The sequence below is a fragment of the Podarcis cretensis genome, assembly GCF_951804945.1.
Source record: "Podarcis cretensis genome assembly, chromosome: 14".
In the NCBI taxonomy this organism is placed as follows: Eukaryota; Metazoa; Chordata; class Lepidosauria; order Squamata; family Lacertidae; genus Podarcis; species Podarcis cretensis.
The window spans coordinates 3,387,375-3,403,873 of NC_137183.1; the positions used below are offsets into that span (position 1 = coordinate 3,387,375).

The window sequence follows — 16,499 nt, forward strand, 5'->3', positions numbered from 1 at the left end:
GTGGGTGTTGCGTTCTGGGTAACTGCATGCTCCGCTCCACACAGCCACTGTTCTGCACCCTTTTCTGGCCACTTCTGCGTCACCGCAATGTTTGTGTGCAGAGTTGCAAGTAAGTTGCTTGTTGCCTGTAAAGGTAAAAGGTAAATGACCCCTGAACCAAAGGTGACTATGGGGTTGCAGAGCTCATTTCGCTTCAGGCCAAGGGAGCCAGCGTTTGTCCAGACAGCTTTCCGAAGCTTCAAGGAGGCTTTGCTCTAGGAACACAAAGGGGTTTGAAGTGAAACCTCTGCTAAAATTGAATTTTTCTCCTCCACTGCAGCTGGTTTCACTGCACACTCCTTCAAGATCCTGGAGCAAGGTAAGTTGCATTGCCCATAAAGGGGGGAGGGGGGAGAACGTGCCATACTCCAACAAGGAAGGGCCTAACAGGCCAACCTGGGATTCAAGGAGGGCCAATGTTACATGCCCACAAGCTGGACGTTCCCCTACCCCTGTTGCAGCTGCATTCAACAGGATAGAGAACTATCGCACAGAGGTGTAGCTCCTTTTTTCTCCTCTAACAGGGAAGTAAGACACTGTTGTACTCTGGACACACTCCCACTATACAGAGAATGCAAAATATTCACTATATATCCTAACAGTATATCAATCTTCAGTCCCCCCACACTTAAATTCTCTATTTTCTGATGTGACATTCTAATTCCTCTTTAGTCAGACTGTCCTTTGCAGAATCAGCTGGCCTCAATAATGACTCATTCTTCAACCCACATCAGCAACTGCCTCCCATGTTGCTTGCAGTTTTAGAATGCTTCACAAAAATATTCCATGGGTCAAAGCTTCAGTGAAAACACACACCGAAAGTTATGTTGTTATTTTAATTGGAAAACTGAATTCTGATAACTTGGATCTGAGGCACTTTTAAGCTTGTAAGCTAACAGAGGGGGTTGCTTTATCTGTTTGCAATGTATGCTTAAATAATCTGGGAGCAGCTCCCAGGGGGAGGGGGGGCAGTGTGCCGCCTCCTGTATGATATTTACTTATGTTCTCTGCAGTTCATGACCCGGCAACTATTCCTACCCTGCAAGTAGGTTGAAACAGCAAGTCTGTTGCCAAGTGTGGAGAAATCTCAAATACCAATAAATCATGAAGTGTGGAAAACTAAGCTTTGTGCAACAATTATGGTAGAACGCAGTTGAGCTGTGTGCAGGACAAGCCAGCATCTCTCTGTGCTTCTGACCAATAAAAGAAAGACCCATTGGGCTGTAAACCAAAGTTCAGCACATAATTAGTCAAATTAAGAGACCATAGTTACTTTAGATTACTACACCCACAGATGGGGCACTGCCAGTTATCTTTTACAGATTTAATAGTTACATGTTTTATACAGAGTTTTAGACAATTAGACTGAGTGCATGTCACTGGTGCTGTACAGACAACATAGGAACATCATCATAGGAAGCTGCCTTCAACTGAAGCAGACTACTGGTCCATCTAGCTCAGTATTGTTCAGAACGACAGGCAGCTGCTCTCTACAGTTTCAGAAAGGATGCATTTCCAGCCCTTTCTGCAGATTGAACCTGGGACCATTTGCATACAGGTGCTCTACCATGAATTTCTGGCCCCTTCCCACACAATACATGAGCAACAAACACGGACCATTACTCAAGTGCTGGATGCTGAGCTCTCTTCACCCTAAAGCCCAAGTAAAAAGGAAAATCCATGCCTGGAGGCAAGCTTCATCACTTGCTTTATCAGCACCCAAGTGTGGCAATCAGTTATTGCTTAATCTCACATTAAATTATAGGACTGGAGAAAAAGTGGAGTTTCACAGTGAGCCTTCTGGGAAATAAACATTTAAATATGGCGTATTGTTGATCAAGAAATCGAACAAGTAAAAAGTTAGAACTCAAACAAGCAAAAAGTTTTAAGTACGTAGGAGTCTTCCATTACAATATAAAATGGGTGACCCATCCTAAAAGGATAACAAACTCAGCTAAGTGTTCAGCAGCACAAATTAAATGATTGTAATCAGAATGTGCCTGCAGTGGTTAGGGCCTATAGTGCAAAAACAGTGGCTAGTAACTTTGCATACATGGCTAAGATTCAATAAGACCCCAACTGGGCTGTTCCCCTTGATGCTGGTTGATAATTCTCAAACAAAATGGTGGAAGAGAATCACTAGAAAAGTGAGTTTATATGGCCTTTCTCCAGAATATCTTTTAAGTTGAGATTAAACAGGAAGGGCTAGAAGTACCTTATTTTTCGCACATAGCTTTTAGAAGGGGAAAGCAAGAGGGAAAAAAATTCTGCAGAGCATGTAAGCGGCTCTCGCTTTTCTTGCTTTAAAGCAAGCAAAGCGAGAACGGCTTACATGGCTTCTCTCCCACTTTGCGCATCTCTCACTTTGCTTGCCCATCCCTCCTCCTGACTCGCCGTGAAAGAGGAGGAGATACCGGGACAGGTTCTTTGTTTGCTTTAGAGCGAGGTGGGAGAGGGATGGGCAAGCAAAGTGACAGCTGTGCAACACGGGACAGAAGCCATGTAAGCGGTTCTTGCTTTCCTTGCTCCCGTCCGTCCCTCCTCCCGCTTTACTGTGAAGCCAGCAGAGCAAGAGCCGCTGCTCAGCTATCGCTGAAGCCAACGGAGCAAGAGCGTTAACTGCGCAGTGCCTCTTGCTCTGTTGGCTTCCCAGCAAAGCGGGATGAGGGACAGAAGGGAGCCCTTACACAGAGCCCCTTCCATCCCTCATCCCGCTGCGCTGAGAAGCCAGCAGAGCAAGAGCAAAAGCTGTGCAGCGGCTCTTGCTCTGCTGGCTTCACAGCGAGCGACGGACGGGAGCCATGGCTCTGGCTGCGGAGGCATCCCTCAGCTCGTGACTGCAGCTGTAGCCGAGGGATCCCTCTGCCGCCCAGTGCATTCGCTCCATAAGATGCACAGACATTTTCCCTTACTTTTAGGAGGAAAAAAGTGTGTCTTATGGAGCAAAAAATACAGTATAATTAAAGAACGAATCTGGGATATAGAATACCAAAATGATCTTAACCAGTCCTCTAAAATTTATAAATCCTTACATTAACCTCAAAGATCACGCCCAGCAAATTACTTAAGTGCCCATTAGGTCCAGTCGTGACCGACTCTGGGGTTGCGGCGCTCATCTCGCTTTACTGGCAGAGGGAGCCGGCGTACAGCTTCCGTATCATGTAGCCAGCATGATTAAGCTGCTTCTGGCAAACCAGAGCAGCGCACGGAAATGCCGTTTACCTTCCTGCCAGAGCGGTACCTATTTATCTACTTGCACTTTGAAGTGCTTTCAAACTGCTAGGTGGGCAGGAGCAGGGACCGAGCAACAGCTCACCCCATTGTGGGGATTCAAACCGCCAACCTTCTGATCAGCAAGTCCTAGGCTCTGTGGTTTAACCCACAGCGCCACCCACGTCCCCACTTAAGTGCCCTGGAGAACCCTAAACATCATTGGGCATTTTCCAGAGCCCATTTTAACGTTCTCCCTTCAGCATTATTAGAGAGCAGATATCACAGCATCCCAACTGAACAGAGATTATGCCAATGCAACTCTGATGAGATTGAATCCATTGTGCATGTTCTTCTATACTGCCCTTTGTATCATGATACCTGAAGAGAGATAATTTTGCCATTATTAAGGAAATTACCTGGCCACTCTGAAGAAACCTATATTAAATACCTTCTTGCCGACAACTATCTGAATATCACCAGGCCTGTCACAAAATTCTGTTTTATGGCAACAAGGACAAGACAGTGTGGTGACAGTGATGGCTGACGAATGAGCACTGATTTTAAACTTTGGAACACAGATTTTAGTTGAAGGAGTGTTATTTTTTAACATAAATAAGTTTATAGGGAATTTTTAATTAAATCCGCCACTTGATGCTGATGAAGCGTACATTGCTGCTGTTAATTTTGCTGTCTGGTCTTTGACCACAATAAAGATTGATTGATTGATCAGTTCCTAAAACAAATAGGGATTGCAATACATTCTCTCCTCTTACTGGATGAGTTACATATTTGCTCTCTCATTAAGCAGAGGCTGTTAGATCATGAATTTCAAAGACTATCCTATTCAGCCCTCTGTATGCACATCTGCTTAATTAGGTTTGCAGCCTTGTCATGGAAAGATACCCAACTACTTTTATAATTTAGATACCCCTTTGTATCATAAAGCTTTTTTTGTTAACCCATTCAAACACATGCCCCTCATTTGTACTATTTGGAATGTTCCAAAAAATACCCTTCCAGAATAGACTTTGCTCTTGTGGTATGAATACACCAGATGCAATATACCATATAATTTTGGGTTGCCCTCTCTTCAACATTATTCAGGATATTTAGCCAAGATTTTTAAAGTCAAATTTAAAACTACTTGATTTTACTTTATGGTGGCTACTGAGTCTTTTATACGTCTTATATGTTTAGTATGTCTGGATTACCAATGTTTCATGCATGATTTCTCTCTCTTATGATTTTATTGACTAAATTATGCCAATAAAGGCTGAATGAATGAATGAATGAATGAAGCAAACAAATAAAAAGTATTGCTGAATTTTTAAAAAATGCAACTAGACATACTATTTTAGTGCTCAGGTTGGGGCAAATAGCCTTTTTACCCCAGTTTCTAACACCGAGTAGAACAGGATCAGATGTCAGAATTAGGAAGAGGTATCGTAAAGATTGACAAACATGTTCCTGCATATACCCATATGGGCCCCAAAACACTGCAACAGATAGAATGCTTACCTGGCAAAAGAACTGGCTCCAATTTTTTAAGTCTAGGCTCCGGTGCTATCTTGTCTTCAGTCTGAAACACAATAGTGATAAAAGAGAGATGTAATATACATGAACTAATCTAAATTGCTTGTAGAATCCTAGTCTGAAATACATATTCTAACCTAACCCGTAGCTCTCTCTCGTGCTGTGTGTGTGCGTGCAGAAAGATGAAAAGAAAAGAAAAGGACCAAGAGAGACAGCAAATGAAGAGAAGGAGAGAGGATATTAAAGAAAGATAAAAGAAACATAGGTCGCCGCCCTTAGCTCTCAATTTGAGACTGTTATGGCACAGACATAACTGTCTGTAGCAAATACAGTGCATGACCACTGCTGTATAAACATCACGCTTTCAACAAGGCTGGCAACTATCTGCAGTATTAGACCAACTGGCTTCTATGCAAGTGGGTTAATATGGGAAGTCTTATCAACTTTGCATGTGCAACTGCACATGCTGCAACTGAGAAACCCTCCTGGACACCTTGCTGCAGCATAAAGCATGCCATGAAGCTTTAAAAAACTTTCTCAGGCATAAGAAGAGGGTGTAAGCCCTTTGGAACAGCCTCACTTTTACTGGGATTTTTTGGCATGCTGTTTTTGGTCACATGTTCTATTTCTTTGCATTTTCTTCCACAGTTCTTACAAGGGTTTTAAAAAATCTATCTTTAAAAAAAGCTTAATTCCAAAACTGAGTAAAAATCTAAGCAAATGCATTTCAATTGTGCTTGGCCAAAAGGAAAACAAATCATTTTGATTAGTAACACGATGGAGAAAAGAAGAAGCTTTATGTCAAGAAGTGGGACACAGATTTTTTTTTTTAAGTAATAACAATGGTTAACCTTGATCCAGGAATGGATAATTGGCAGAATTCAATTTTTTTGTGATATCAGGGGAGAGTTTTCATCAGAAGCTCTGCCACAGCAATGTGCTGTTGTCACATGGTGCAAAATTAGAAACAATATTCCACAAGATCTATCATCTGCCAAGAAGAGATGGCATCATGAGAGTGAATTCCAGGGAGGGGGGCCACTAGGGGGCGCATCGGAAGATGGCTGACAATAACATCTCTCCGACCCACACGAGGTAATTTGGAGGCTATGATGGGAGTAATTAGCCTCCCTACCCCCCCCCAGGATGGTGGGGGGGACTGCCTTGCCTGCTGAGCCCTATACCACCCCCAAATTTGTGGGGATGGGGGCACTAGGCACAAAGCCCTCCTGTGGGATTCCGGTGCTCCTGGACGCCGTCCCTGATCCGTGCCACTAGCTGCAAGAACTTCAAAAGAAAAAAATTGGATGAAGGAATGCACATATTTCAAGGAAGAAGGGGGAGTAAAGACTGCTAACAGAAGAGATCTCTGATAAAATAAGACGAGTCGGAGGAACAAGAGAAATCATGAGAAGATACGCCAAGACTCGGTATGGCAAATGACTGATGGGGGAGGGGGAAAAAAACCTTTCCTTTCTTTCCTTATGTGATTAAACAAGAATCCCCCCCCCACAAGTCAGAAATGTTGTTTTAAGGACTTAAGCTGTGGATTTAAAGCTGTGTGGAGATAAACTTTCGAACCAAAGCATGTTTTAAGATGAGCGTGGAATGTATAAGAGCTTTGGAATGACGCAGTTAAAAATGCCGTCGCCATATTGGGAAGTCTGAGAGGAGAAATAGAGCTGCTTTTATATTGTGGGTGAAACTCCTCAGTGGGACTTAGGAGCGACAGTTTTGCAAGATTAATGATGGAAAGAGCGATGTTATCAATGAAGGCGATGATATATGGAAACCATCTCGATTTGAGGATTGGAAGAACGGAAAAATTCACACAGGATTATTATTGGTGTTTATCGGTTTAAGGAGACTATCAGAAGAGATCATAAAGAAAAAAGAGAAAATATATGAACAAGAGGTGATGTGGAAACAGCAAGATAAGACTGGATAGAATTATGAACTCTGTTTGGATTGATTTGGACTGATTTGGACATTAACGCAGTAGCAAGAAGATGATCAGAATCCCCCTTCGGATCTTGAAATATGGGTCCCCCCAACAAAATTTAAAATTCGGCTTTGTAATTCGGAATTTATGTGATGTGATTTAATTTGATTTGATTGGCCGGTTAATAAAAAATATTTTTTTAAAAAAGAGAGTGAGTTCCAGGGAATGTCATTGCTATGTGTACCATACAATTCAGAGGCAGTATGCAACTGAATGCCATTTGCGAGGAAACAATAGAAAAAGGGGGCTATTGCCTTCATGCTCGGGGGGGCGGGCGCTTCCCAGATCATCTGGTTGAACTAAGTTGAACTACATTGGCCTTTTGTCTAATGCAACAGAACTCAAGTGACAGAGGCAGATGAAGCACGCTGCCAGGGCCCTCTCTATGTGGTGGAGCCAAGGGAGGTAACATCCCCTCCCTGTGGAAGACTTTTGTTCACTCCTAAGGGTGGGAAAGTAGGTAAGCAGGTTTGACAGACATATGTGTCAGCTTTTCTTTTTCCATTCATTTTCTGGTTGTGTCCATCCATGCCTGTATGAAACAGGACTCACCCTACTTAAAAATGAGCAGCCACCACTCCAAGGGTTTTTACTTTACTCACCAATTTATCTGATGTCACAGTGAAAAAATAGTAACTTCTCCCAGCCCTTTAATTTCACTAACCAATACCTTTTTGCTTCAGGAAGTCAACTTTTAAGTTTAATGGCAAATCAGTTTTGGAAGCAGGGTATTTCACATTTACTAAAAAGCTCCTGTTTAAAATGCAGTTTAAATTGGCTGTATCAGAGTTAGATGTACCAAAAAAATTAACCTCAGATCTCTCAGTAACATGAATCAAGTAGCATTTTAACTTTAATCCTTCAAACAGGAATTTTTAAAAGAAAAAAATCAGACTAGTTTTTTATATAATAATAAAAAATAAGAAAATAATAATAACAATTATTATTATTATTATTATTATTCAGCAGCCAATCTGACTGGGTTGCCCCAGCCCCTCCCAACAAAAAAAAATAGTAAAAGCACAATACAACATCACACTAAAGACTTCCCTGAACAGGGCTGCTTTCAGATGTCTTTTAAAAATCACATAGCTGTTTATCTGTTTGACATCTAGTGGGAAGATGGGAGCAACTACAGTGGTGCCTCGCAAGACGAAAAGAATCCGTTCTGCGAGTCTCTTCGTCTTGCGGTTTCTTCGTCTTGCGAAGCAACCCTATTAGCGGCTTAGCGGCTTAGCGCTATTAGCGGCTATTAGTGGCTAAGCGGCTATTAGCGGCTTAGAAAAAGGGGGGGGGAGCGAAAAAAATCGCAAGACTTGCAAGACGTTTTCGTCTTGTGAAGCAAGCCCATAGAGAAATTCGTCTTGCGAAGCGCTTCAAAAAACGGAAAACCCTTTCGTCTAGCGGGTTTTTCGTCTTGCGAGGCATTCGTCTTGCGAGGCACCACTGTACCAAAAAAGCCTTCTGCCTGGTTCAATGTAACCTCACCTCTCACTTCAGAGCTGGATCTCAGTGTCCAGGCTGAAGTTCGTTTAACAAACAGCTAAATTTAAAAATAAGCAAGAAATACAAGATACAAGCAATGTTATACTCAAATTGTTGTACTTTGAAGGCAATTTAAAGTAGCTCCAGGGTTGATATTTTTTGTCTTGCTAGAGTTTGTGCCTTCAGCACTTAACAGGTGCAGGTTTTATTCAACTTCAAGATACTGTGATATAAAATTGTGTACCCGTTGAGCTATTAACAGCAAGTAGTTGCTAACAGCAAATAATGTCTAATGATAAAAAGGTGATTAAAGTAATCCTTATAAACATATTAGCCATTCCTCCAAGTTATGAACTGGACATTTAAAAGCAAGGATAGTCTGAGGAGAGCCAGACAACTCTATTTCTTGTTGTAACACTGAAATACAAATTTTGCCAAGTATATAAGAAGGCCACATATTTAGGAAGGCCACTAGTTGCCAAATAATGGGGAAAGGGAAGTATGCAAAGAGGCATTATACACAAAAAAGGTGACAAAGAATCATAGAAGTGTAGAGCTGCAAGGTACCCCAAGGGTCATCTAGTCCAACGCTCTGCAATACAGGAATCTCAGCTGAAGCATCCATGACAGATGGCCATCCAACCTCTGCTTAAAAACTTCCAAGGAAGGAGAGTCCACAACCTCCCTCAGGAATCTGTTCCACTGTCAAACAGCTCTGAACTAACAGAATTTGCCCCCACAGATTTAGTTGGAATCTCCTTTCTTGCAACTTTAAGCCATTGGTTTGGGCCCTACCCTCCAGAGCAGAAGAAAACAAGCTTGTTCCCACTTCCATGTGACAGCCCTTGAGATATCTGAAGATGGCTATTGTGTCTCCTCTTTTCCAGGCTAAACACACCCAGCTCCTTCAAACTCTCCTCATATCGCTTAGTTTCCAGACCCTTGATTATCTTGGTCACCCTCCTCTGCACATGTTTGAGCTTGTCAATATCCTTCTTAAATTGTGGTGCCCAGAATTGGACACAGTATTCCAGGTGTGGTCTGACCAAGGCAGAATAGAGTGGTACTATTACTTACCTTGTTCTGGACACTATAATTCTGTTTATGCAGTCTAGAACAGCATTAGCTTTTTTGCTGCTGCAGTCCACCAAGACCGCTAGATACTTTTCACATGAACTACTAACAAGGCAGGTGTCTCCCATCTTATATTTGTGCAGCTGGTTCTTCCTGCCCAAGAGCTGAACCTGACATTTGTTCCTATTGAAATTTATTTTGTTAGTGTCACCTCTCCAATCTGTTAGGGTCATTCTGAATCCTGATTCTGTCTTCTGTGGCATTAGCTCCCCCATCCCAATTTGATGTCATCTGAAAATTTGATGAACATCCCCTCAATTCCTTCATTCAAGTCGTTTATAAACCTTTCCTGGAATTGATGTCAAGCTCACTAGTCAATAGTTACTGGGTCTCCCGCCGCCCTTTTGAAGATAGGGACAACACCTCCAGTCTGCAGGGACATCACTTCTTTTCCAAGAATTCTCAAAGATTAAAGTCTGTGTTCATTCTGAGCTTCAGTCTGCCTGACCTTCACCCTGCAACTGTTGGCTCCTTGTCAGTGCTCAAAATCAGCCAGACACCAGGTGCATTTTGCACCTGGCTATCGGCCACCTGCAACCAAGTGAAGATGCCTGGGTGCCAGGATGGCACCTGACATCTCTACCATCTGGAGGTGCATGTCTAGGGATCATTGGATCTTGACTGTTTTCACATCATATCCTGTAGAATTCTATCTGTTATATTTTACATGCACAATCAGAATGAATTTCATGAACCAAAATGCTTTTTCTGTAAAGCCTGAGCAAGAGCAGTGAACATTATAGTCAATTGTTGTACCTTATCTTCACTTACCCCACCCCACGGCCCTGCTCAAAGTTGTGAAGAATATTCTTACATTGTGAATGGGACTGTTACCATTAAGAAAAAGAGGTGGGAATATATGTGGACTGTCCCTGGATAAAGTGATTTTTCTTCTATCAGTTCTCAAAGTTCTTAACCTAGTTCAAGGTTGTCACCTGAACTAGCCAGATGTTTAACTGATAATCAAGCACAGCCAGTGCATTATTTGAAAAACAAGACTTTGGAGCCGTCCTGCTCAAAAATTGCAACTAGACATTCCATTTTGGCGACTGTAACCTTGGTTTAAGGAGCCATTTGGCTGCTGTCCCATTTCACTAACTACAGGAGAAAATTGGAGCTTTACAGAAAAGAAAGAAGTTAGTTCTTTCAACCATATGTCAGGAGTGCTCTGATGGTGTTTCCTGCTTGGCAGGGGGTTGGACTCGATGGCCCTTGTGGCCTCTTCCAATTCTATGATTCTATGATTCTAGTTGTGAGTTTTAAGGAATGTGTTATTCTGTCACTTTCATGGGGATGATACAGAACCAACAAGCCTATTTTTCTTCCAAATTTGGCATGATTTTAGTACTGTATTGCTTGAAATAAGAGTTTTCCATCAAGCTCTGTATATATTTCAGAAACATTGTATTTAAAATTATTAGCACAATTGTTCTTAGAATCTCCACAGCCCACTTTCTGGGAAAGTGGGACTGTGATACAGTGGTACTTTGGTTTAAGAACAGTCCAGTTTAAGAATGATTTGGTTTACGAACTCTGCAAAACCGCAAATAGTGTCTTGGTCTGAGAACTTTACCTCTGTCTAAGAACGGAATCCGAACGGTGGAAGGGCACCGGCGGCGGGAGGCCTCATCAGGGAAAGCGTGCCTTGGTTTAAGAATGGTTTCAGTTTAAGAACGGACTTCTGGAACGGATTAAGTTTGTAAACCGAGGTACCACTGTACTTTGATCCTTCAGGCTATTAACAAACAAGCCCACACAGACTGAACACAATGGAGCTTGCTTCTGAGGAAACAGTAAAACAAACTGCATGCCTCACACACTGCCATTCTATGCATGCCTATGCAGACTCAAACCCCAATGGGGCTTATTCCAAGAAGAGGTATGTGTAGGATAGCATTCTTTACCAGGGGATAAGAAAGCAATCCTAAACATGTTAACGCAAAAGTCAATCCCACAAGACTGCAAGCTGGTTTCCTAGACACACTTTCCTCAAAAGTTAAGTTGCACTAAGGGGAAGGAGGGAAGAGGGCTCATTGCAAAGTAATGCATTAGGACTGCAAGGTGACAGCCCTGCTCCAGGACATGTTTTCCCAGAAATCAGCCCATGGAGTTGACTTGCTGCCAAGGAAGCTTCCATACGTGCAGAGAATGCTGCTGCACTGGAGCACCTGCTACATTTCAGAGTGCGGATGTTTAGCTAAGCAACTACTGCAATAATCAGTTTATTATTATTATTAATTATTATTATTAAACTTGTGCATTACTCAGTGTTTCCTCAAGTCCCACCAAGCAAAGACAGGAGCGGGTGACTTCAGCTGTAAAAAAACAAACCAAATCATGATACCCACTGAAACAAGTCCCACTAAGCTCAGTGCGAATTGCACTTACTGTTATTATTTATTTCCCATCCTCCACTCTAAGGTCCCAGGGCGAGCGACGACATCGAAACACGCGCATGCATGAGACCAGGCTTCCTATGATCATCGCGGTTATTTCTTGGATTTGCAGACGGTCCGTCACCCGCTTAGGCCCCCCCCCGCAAGACACAAGGGCTGCGCTGTTCTATTCGGGGCCCAGGGAGGTGGAGGGGGGCGCCCTCGCTCCTGCCCCAGACTCGCGGGGAGCCCAGCGCGCAGCAGCAGCAGCAGGAGGGCGGCGGTTATTATTATTATTATTATTATTATTCCGGCCAGCTCAAGGCGGAGCTCCGAAAGGGGCTTCCTCGCACCTCAGACCCCAAGTGACTTCGGAGGGGGAAAGAGCCGCCGCCCGGGCGCGCGCGCCTTACCTGAGGCAAGAGGTAGGACTTGAAGGTGGCCTTGGGGGGCTTGAGAGGAAACATGACCGCGGCGGCGGCGGCGGCGGCGGCGACTCCCGAACCAGGCCGACCCCGTTCGCCCCTCGCTGGCTCCTTCTCCCTCGGAGCTCCGGGCTCGCCTCTTGGCCCCACCTCACGCCCGCGGCGGCGGCGGCGGCGGCGGCGGCTACTACGCCGGAGAAGCCACGCCCCCGACGTCACGCGCTCGCGCTCCCTCCGCGGCTGCCGTCGCGTCGGCTGCCGCTGCTTGCTCCTCCCTCCCTCCTGACTCCGCCTCCGCCATCCTCACGCCGCTCGGAAGGTTACCAAGGCGGGAGTTAGGGGCTCCGGTGCACCGCCCCGGAAGGGGAGGAGCCGCAGCCCACGGGGAAGGCCAATAGCACGAGCCAGACGCCGCTTCTTCCTCTCCCACCCCGCCCTCCCTCTCGCCTCTCGTCTCCCAGCAACGCTCGTTGTGAAAGGAGGGAGGTGTCGGACGGTGGGCCGCCTCGCGGGAACGGAGGCCTTCTCCCCTGGGCTCGGCCAGCGGCCATTCCAGGAATCATAGAATCATAGAGTTGGAAGAGACCACAAGGGCCATCGAGTCCAACCCCCTGCCAAGCAGGAAACACCATCAGAGCACTCCTGACATATGGTTGTCAAGCCTCTGCTTAAAGACCTCCAAAGAAGGAGACTCCACCACACTCCTTGGCAGCAAATTCCACTGTCAAACAGCTCTTACTGTCAGGAAGTTCTTCCTAATGTTTAGGTGGAATCTTCTTTCTTGTAGTTTGGAACCATTGCTCCGTGTCCGCTTCTCTGGAGCAGCAGAAAACAACCTTTCTCCCTCCTCTATGTGACATCCTTTTATATATTTGAACATGGCTATCATATCACCCCTTAACCTCCTCTTCTCCAGGCTAAACATGCCCAGCTCCCTTAGCCGTTCCTCATAAGGCATCATTTCCAGGTCTTGGACCATTTTGGTTGCCCTCCTCTGGACACGTTCCAGTTTGTCAGTGTCCTTCTTGAACTGTGGTGCCCAGAACTGGACACAGTACTCCAGGTGAGGTCTGACCAGAGCAGAATACAGTGGCACTATTACTTCCCTTGATCTAGATGCTATACTCCTATTGATGCAGCCCAGAATTGCATTGGCTTTTTTAGCTGCCGTGTCACACTGTTGGCTCATGTCAAGTTTGTGGTCAATCAAGACTCCTAGATCCTTTTCACATGTACTGCTCTCAAGCCAGGTGTCACCCATCTTGTATTTGTGCCTCTCATTTTTTTTTTTGCCCAAGTGCAATACTTTACATTTCTCCCTGTTAAAATTCATCTTGTTTGTTTTGGCCCAGTTCTCTAATCTGTCAAGGTCGTTTTGAAGTGTGATCCTGTCCTCTGGGGTGTTAGCCACCCCTCCCAGTTTGGTGTCATCTGCAAATTTGATCAGGATGCCCTTGAGTCCATCATCCAAGTCGTTGATAAAGATGTTGAATAAGACCGGGCCCAAGACAGAACCCTGTGGCACCCCACTAGTCACTCTTCTCCAGGATGAAGAGGAACCATTGATGAGCACCCTTTGGGTTCGGTCAGTCAGCCAGTTACAAATCCACTGAGTGGTAGCATAGTCAAGACCGCATTTTACCAGCTTCTTTACAAGAATATCATGGGGCACCTTGTCAAATGCCTTGCTGAAATCAAGGTAGGCTACATCCACTGTGTTCCTTTCATCTACCAGGCTTGTAATTCTGTCAAAAAACGAGATCAGGTTAGTCTGACACGACTTATTTTTCAGAAATCCATGCTGACTATTGGTGATCACAGCATTCCTTTCTAGGTGCTCACAGACTGTTTGCTTAATGATCTGCTCCAGAATCTTCCCTGGTATTGATGTCAGACTGACTGGGCGGTAATTATTTGGGTCCTCTCTTTTCCCCTTTTTGAAAATAGGGACAACATTTGCCCTCCTCCAGTCTGCCGGGAGTTCGCCTGTTCTCCAGGAATTCTCAAAGATGACTGCCAGTGGTTCTGAGATCACATCTGCCAGTTCTTTTAATACTCTTGGATGCAGTTCATCTGGCCCTGGAGACTTGAATACATCTAAACCAGTCAAGTATTCTTGTACTATCTTCTTAGTTATTCTGGGCTGTGTTTCCTCTGCTGAATCATTTGCTCCAAATTCTTCAGGTCGGGCATTGTTTTCTTTATCGGAGAAGACTGAGGCAAAGAAGGCATTGAGGAGTTCAGCCCTTTCTGTGTCCCCTGTTTGCATTTCACCATCTTCTCCTCTGAGTGACCCCACTGTTTCTTTGTTCTTCCTTTTGCTACGAACATACCCATAAAAGCCTTTTTTGTTGCTTTTAACCTCTCTAGCAAGCCTGAGTTCATTCTGTGCTTTAGCTTTTCTGACTTTGTGTCTACATGTGCTGGCTATTTGTTTGAATTCCTCTTTGGTGGTTTCCCCCCTTTTCCATTTTTTGTACACATCCTTCTTTAATCTTAACTCAGTTAAAAGTTCTTTAGATAGCCACCCTGGCTTCTTTAGGCACCTTCTATGTTTCCGTCTCATTGGTATTGCCTGAAGTTGTGCTTTTACTATCTCCCTCTTAACAAACTCCCAGCCATCATGAACTCCCTTTCCTTTTAGTATTACTGTCCATGGGATCTCACCCAGCACTTCCCTAAGTTTTATGAAGTCAGCTTTCTTAAAGTCAAGAAATTGAGTCCTAGTATGCTTGGCTGCTCCTTTCCGCTGTATAGTAAACTTCAGAAGGGCATGATCACTCACACCTAATGATCCTTCCACTTCTACCCCACTAACCAGGTCATCAACATTGGTTAGGACCAGATCTAAAATGGCTGTTCCTCTTGTTGCTTCTCCCACTTTCTGGACAATGAAGTTGTCTGCAAGGCCAGTGAGGAATCTGTTTGACCTTATGCTCTTGGCTGAGTTTGAGGAGGCGCCGCAAAAGGCATTGGGGAGTCAGCCTGGCCGTTGGAGGGCTTCCTTTTCATTTTTTAAAAAATTACAGGCTAACATTTATTGAAAAAATAATCTTGAGGTTTTTTTCCTTTTCAATCAAGGCAAATATTGCTAAGGCACACATGCATTGAATTTAGGGTTTTTTTATTTTCAACTATTTTAATTTTTTAGGGCAAAAATTTGTTGAAGCAAATAATCATAAGGGTTTTATATTTCCATTATTTCATTTTTATAGGCAACCATTTATTGAATTAAATGGTCGTAAAAGACATTATTTTTATTCATCAAAGAAATTGAACCTTAACAAAATGCATTAAACATTTTAAATCCATAGATTATATGTTTTATTATTCCATAATTTAAGGGGAAATGTATCCAGAAAATAAAGCAAATTTCTGCCCCCTCCTGCCCTCCCCATTTCCAGCCTGGTGTGGGGGAGTGGGCCTTGAAAATGTCAGCCTGGCCCCTGCTCAGTTGGGGACAGGGCTGCCTGCCAACTCCCCTCTAGTCCACTGCTTAGGGTTTATTTTGTAGCCTCGGTCACGCTCCCATTGTTTTTTGATTGCATTGAGGGGGTTTGTTGGATTCTGGGGCAGCATTCTGTATATTGCGGATACAGTGGAACCTCAGTTTTTGAACATAATCCGTTCCGGAAGTTGGTTCAACTTCCAAAACGTTCAAAAACTGAGGATCAACGGGCTGGCTGCAAAGTCAATGGGAAAAAATGGAAAATGTGCCTCAGGAGCTGTTCAACTTCCGGGGCGCGTTTGAAAACAGAAGCATTCACTTCCAGGTTTTCGGCATTCGGCTTCCGAAACATTTGGCAGTCGAGACGTTCGAAAACCGAGGTTTGACTGCACCAGCCCCTTGCCGTGTTCCTCTGCTGTTAGGAGGAGGTTTTCTGCGGTGGTCAAGGGCCGAGTGGCAGCTGATTTAACTGTTGGGTTGTCTTAAGAAGGCGTGCAGTTGGTGGTGTGTTAGCCAGGGTATTTGGGTGTCCCCTAGTTTGTGTAAACCTGTTTAGCATTGTGGGGATTTTCCTTTGTTTTGGAGGAATGGGTATGCTGTGATGGGGGTGTTTTTGAATATGTCTCTCTCACAGTGGACTCATTGTTTAACTCATTGTGGTGGGATAATGAGCTGCTTGTGCGTAAAAGCTTGATCCCTCAGAGCTTACTCAGTGTAGTGAAGCTCTGCCTTGAGCGGAGCCCTTTGGCATGGCTCCGTCAGTCACTGGTAGAATCTGACAGTGGGCGTCTGCGGAAACGTTTCCAACATAAAAGCTGTTTGACGGAAATGCGTCTCCTGGATTC

At 44.2% G+C, this 16,499-nt stretch overlaps 1 protein-coding gene and 1 long non-coding RNA gene across 3 annotated transcripts in view; one reads left to right on the forward strand and one right to left on the reverse strand.

Moving 5' to 3' along the window:
• The window catches only part of MTMR10 (myotubularin related protein 10), a 55,957-nt gene extending 43,584 nt beyond the window's left edge, over window positions 1–12,373 (reverse strand). Inside the window, exons 1-2 of one of the 2 annotated variants that reach the window (XM_079953230.1) lie at window positions 12,195–12,373; window positions 4,771–4,831 (exon numbers count right to left, since the gene is read on the reverse strand). In XM_079953230.1, coding sequence (XP_079809356.1) covers window positions 4,771–4,831; window positions 12,195–12,248 — 115 coding nt within the window. In that variant the 5' untranslated portion in view covers window positions 12,249–12,373. The remainder of the gene's footprint in view (window positions 1–4,770; window positions 4,832–12,194) is intronic. The other variant, XM_079953231.1, reaches the window with a different exon arrangement.
• A 1,585-nt stretch (window positions 12,374–13,958) lies between these two features.
• LOC307203027 overlaps window positions 13,959–16,499 on the forward strand; it is a 180,261-nt gene continuing 177,720 nt past the window's right edge. The window contains exon 1 of the long non-coding RNA XR_013833074.1: window positions 13,959–15,129. This is a non-coding gene — a long non-coding RNA (uncharacterized lncRNA). The remainder of the gene's footprint in view (window positions 15,130–16,499) is intronic.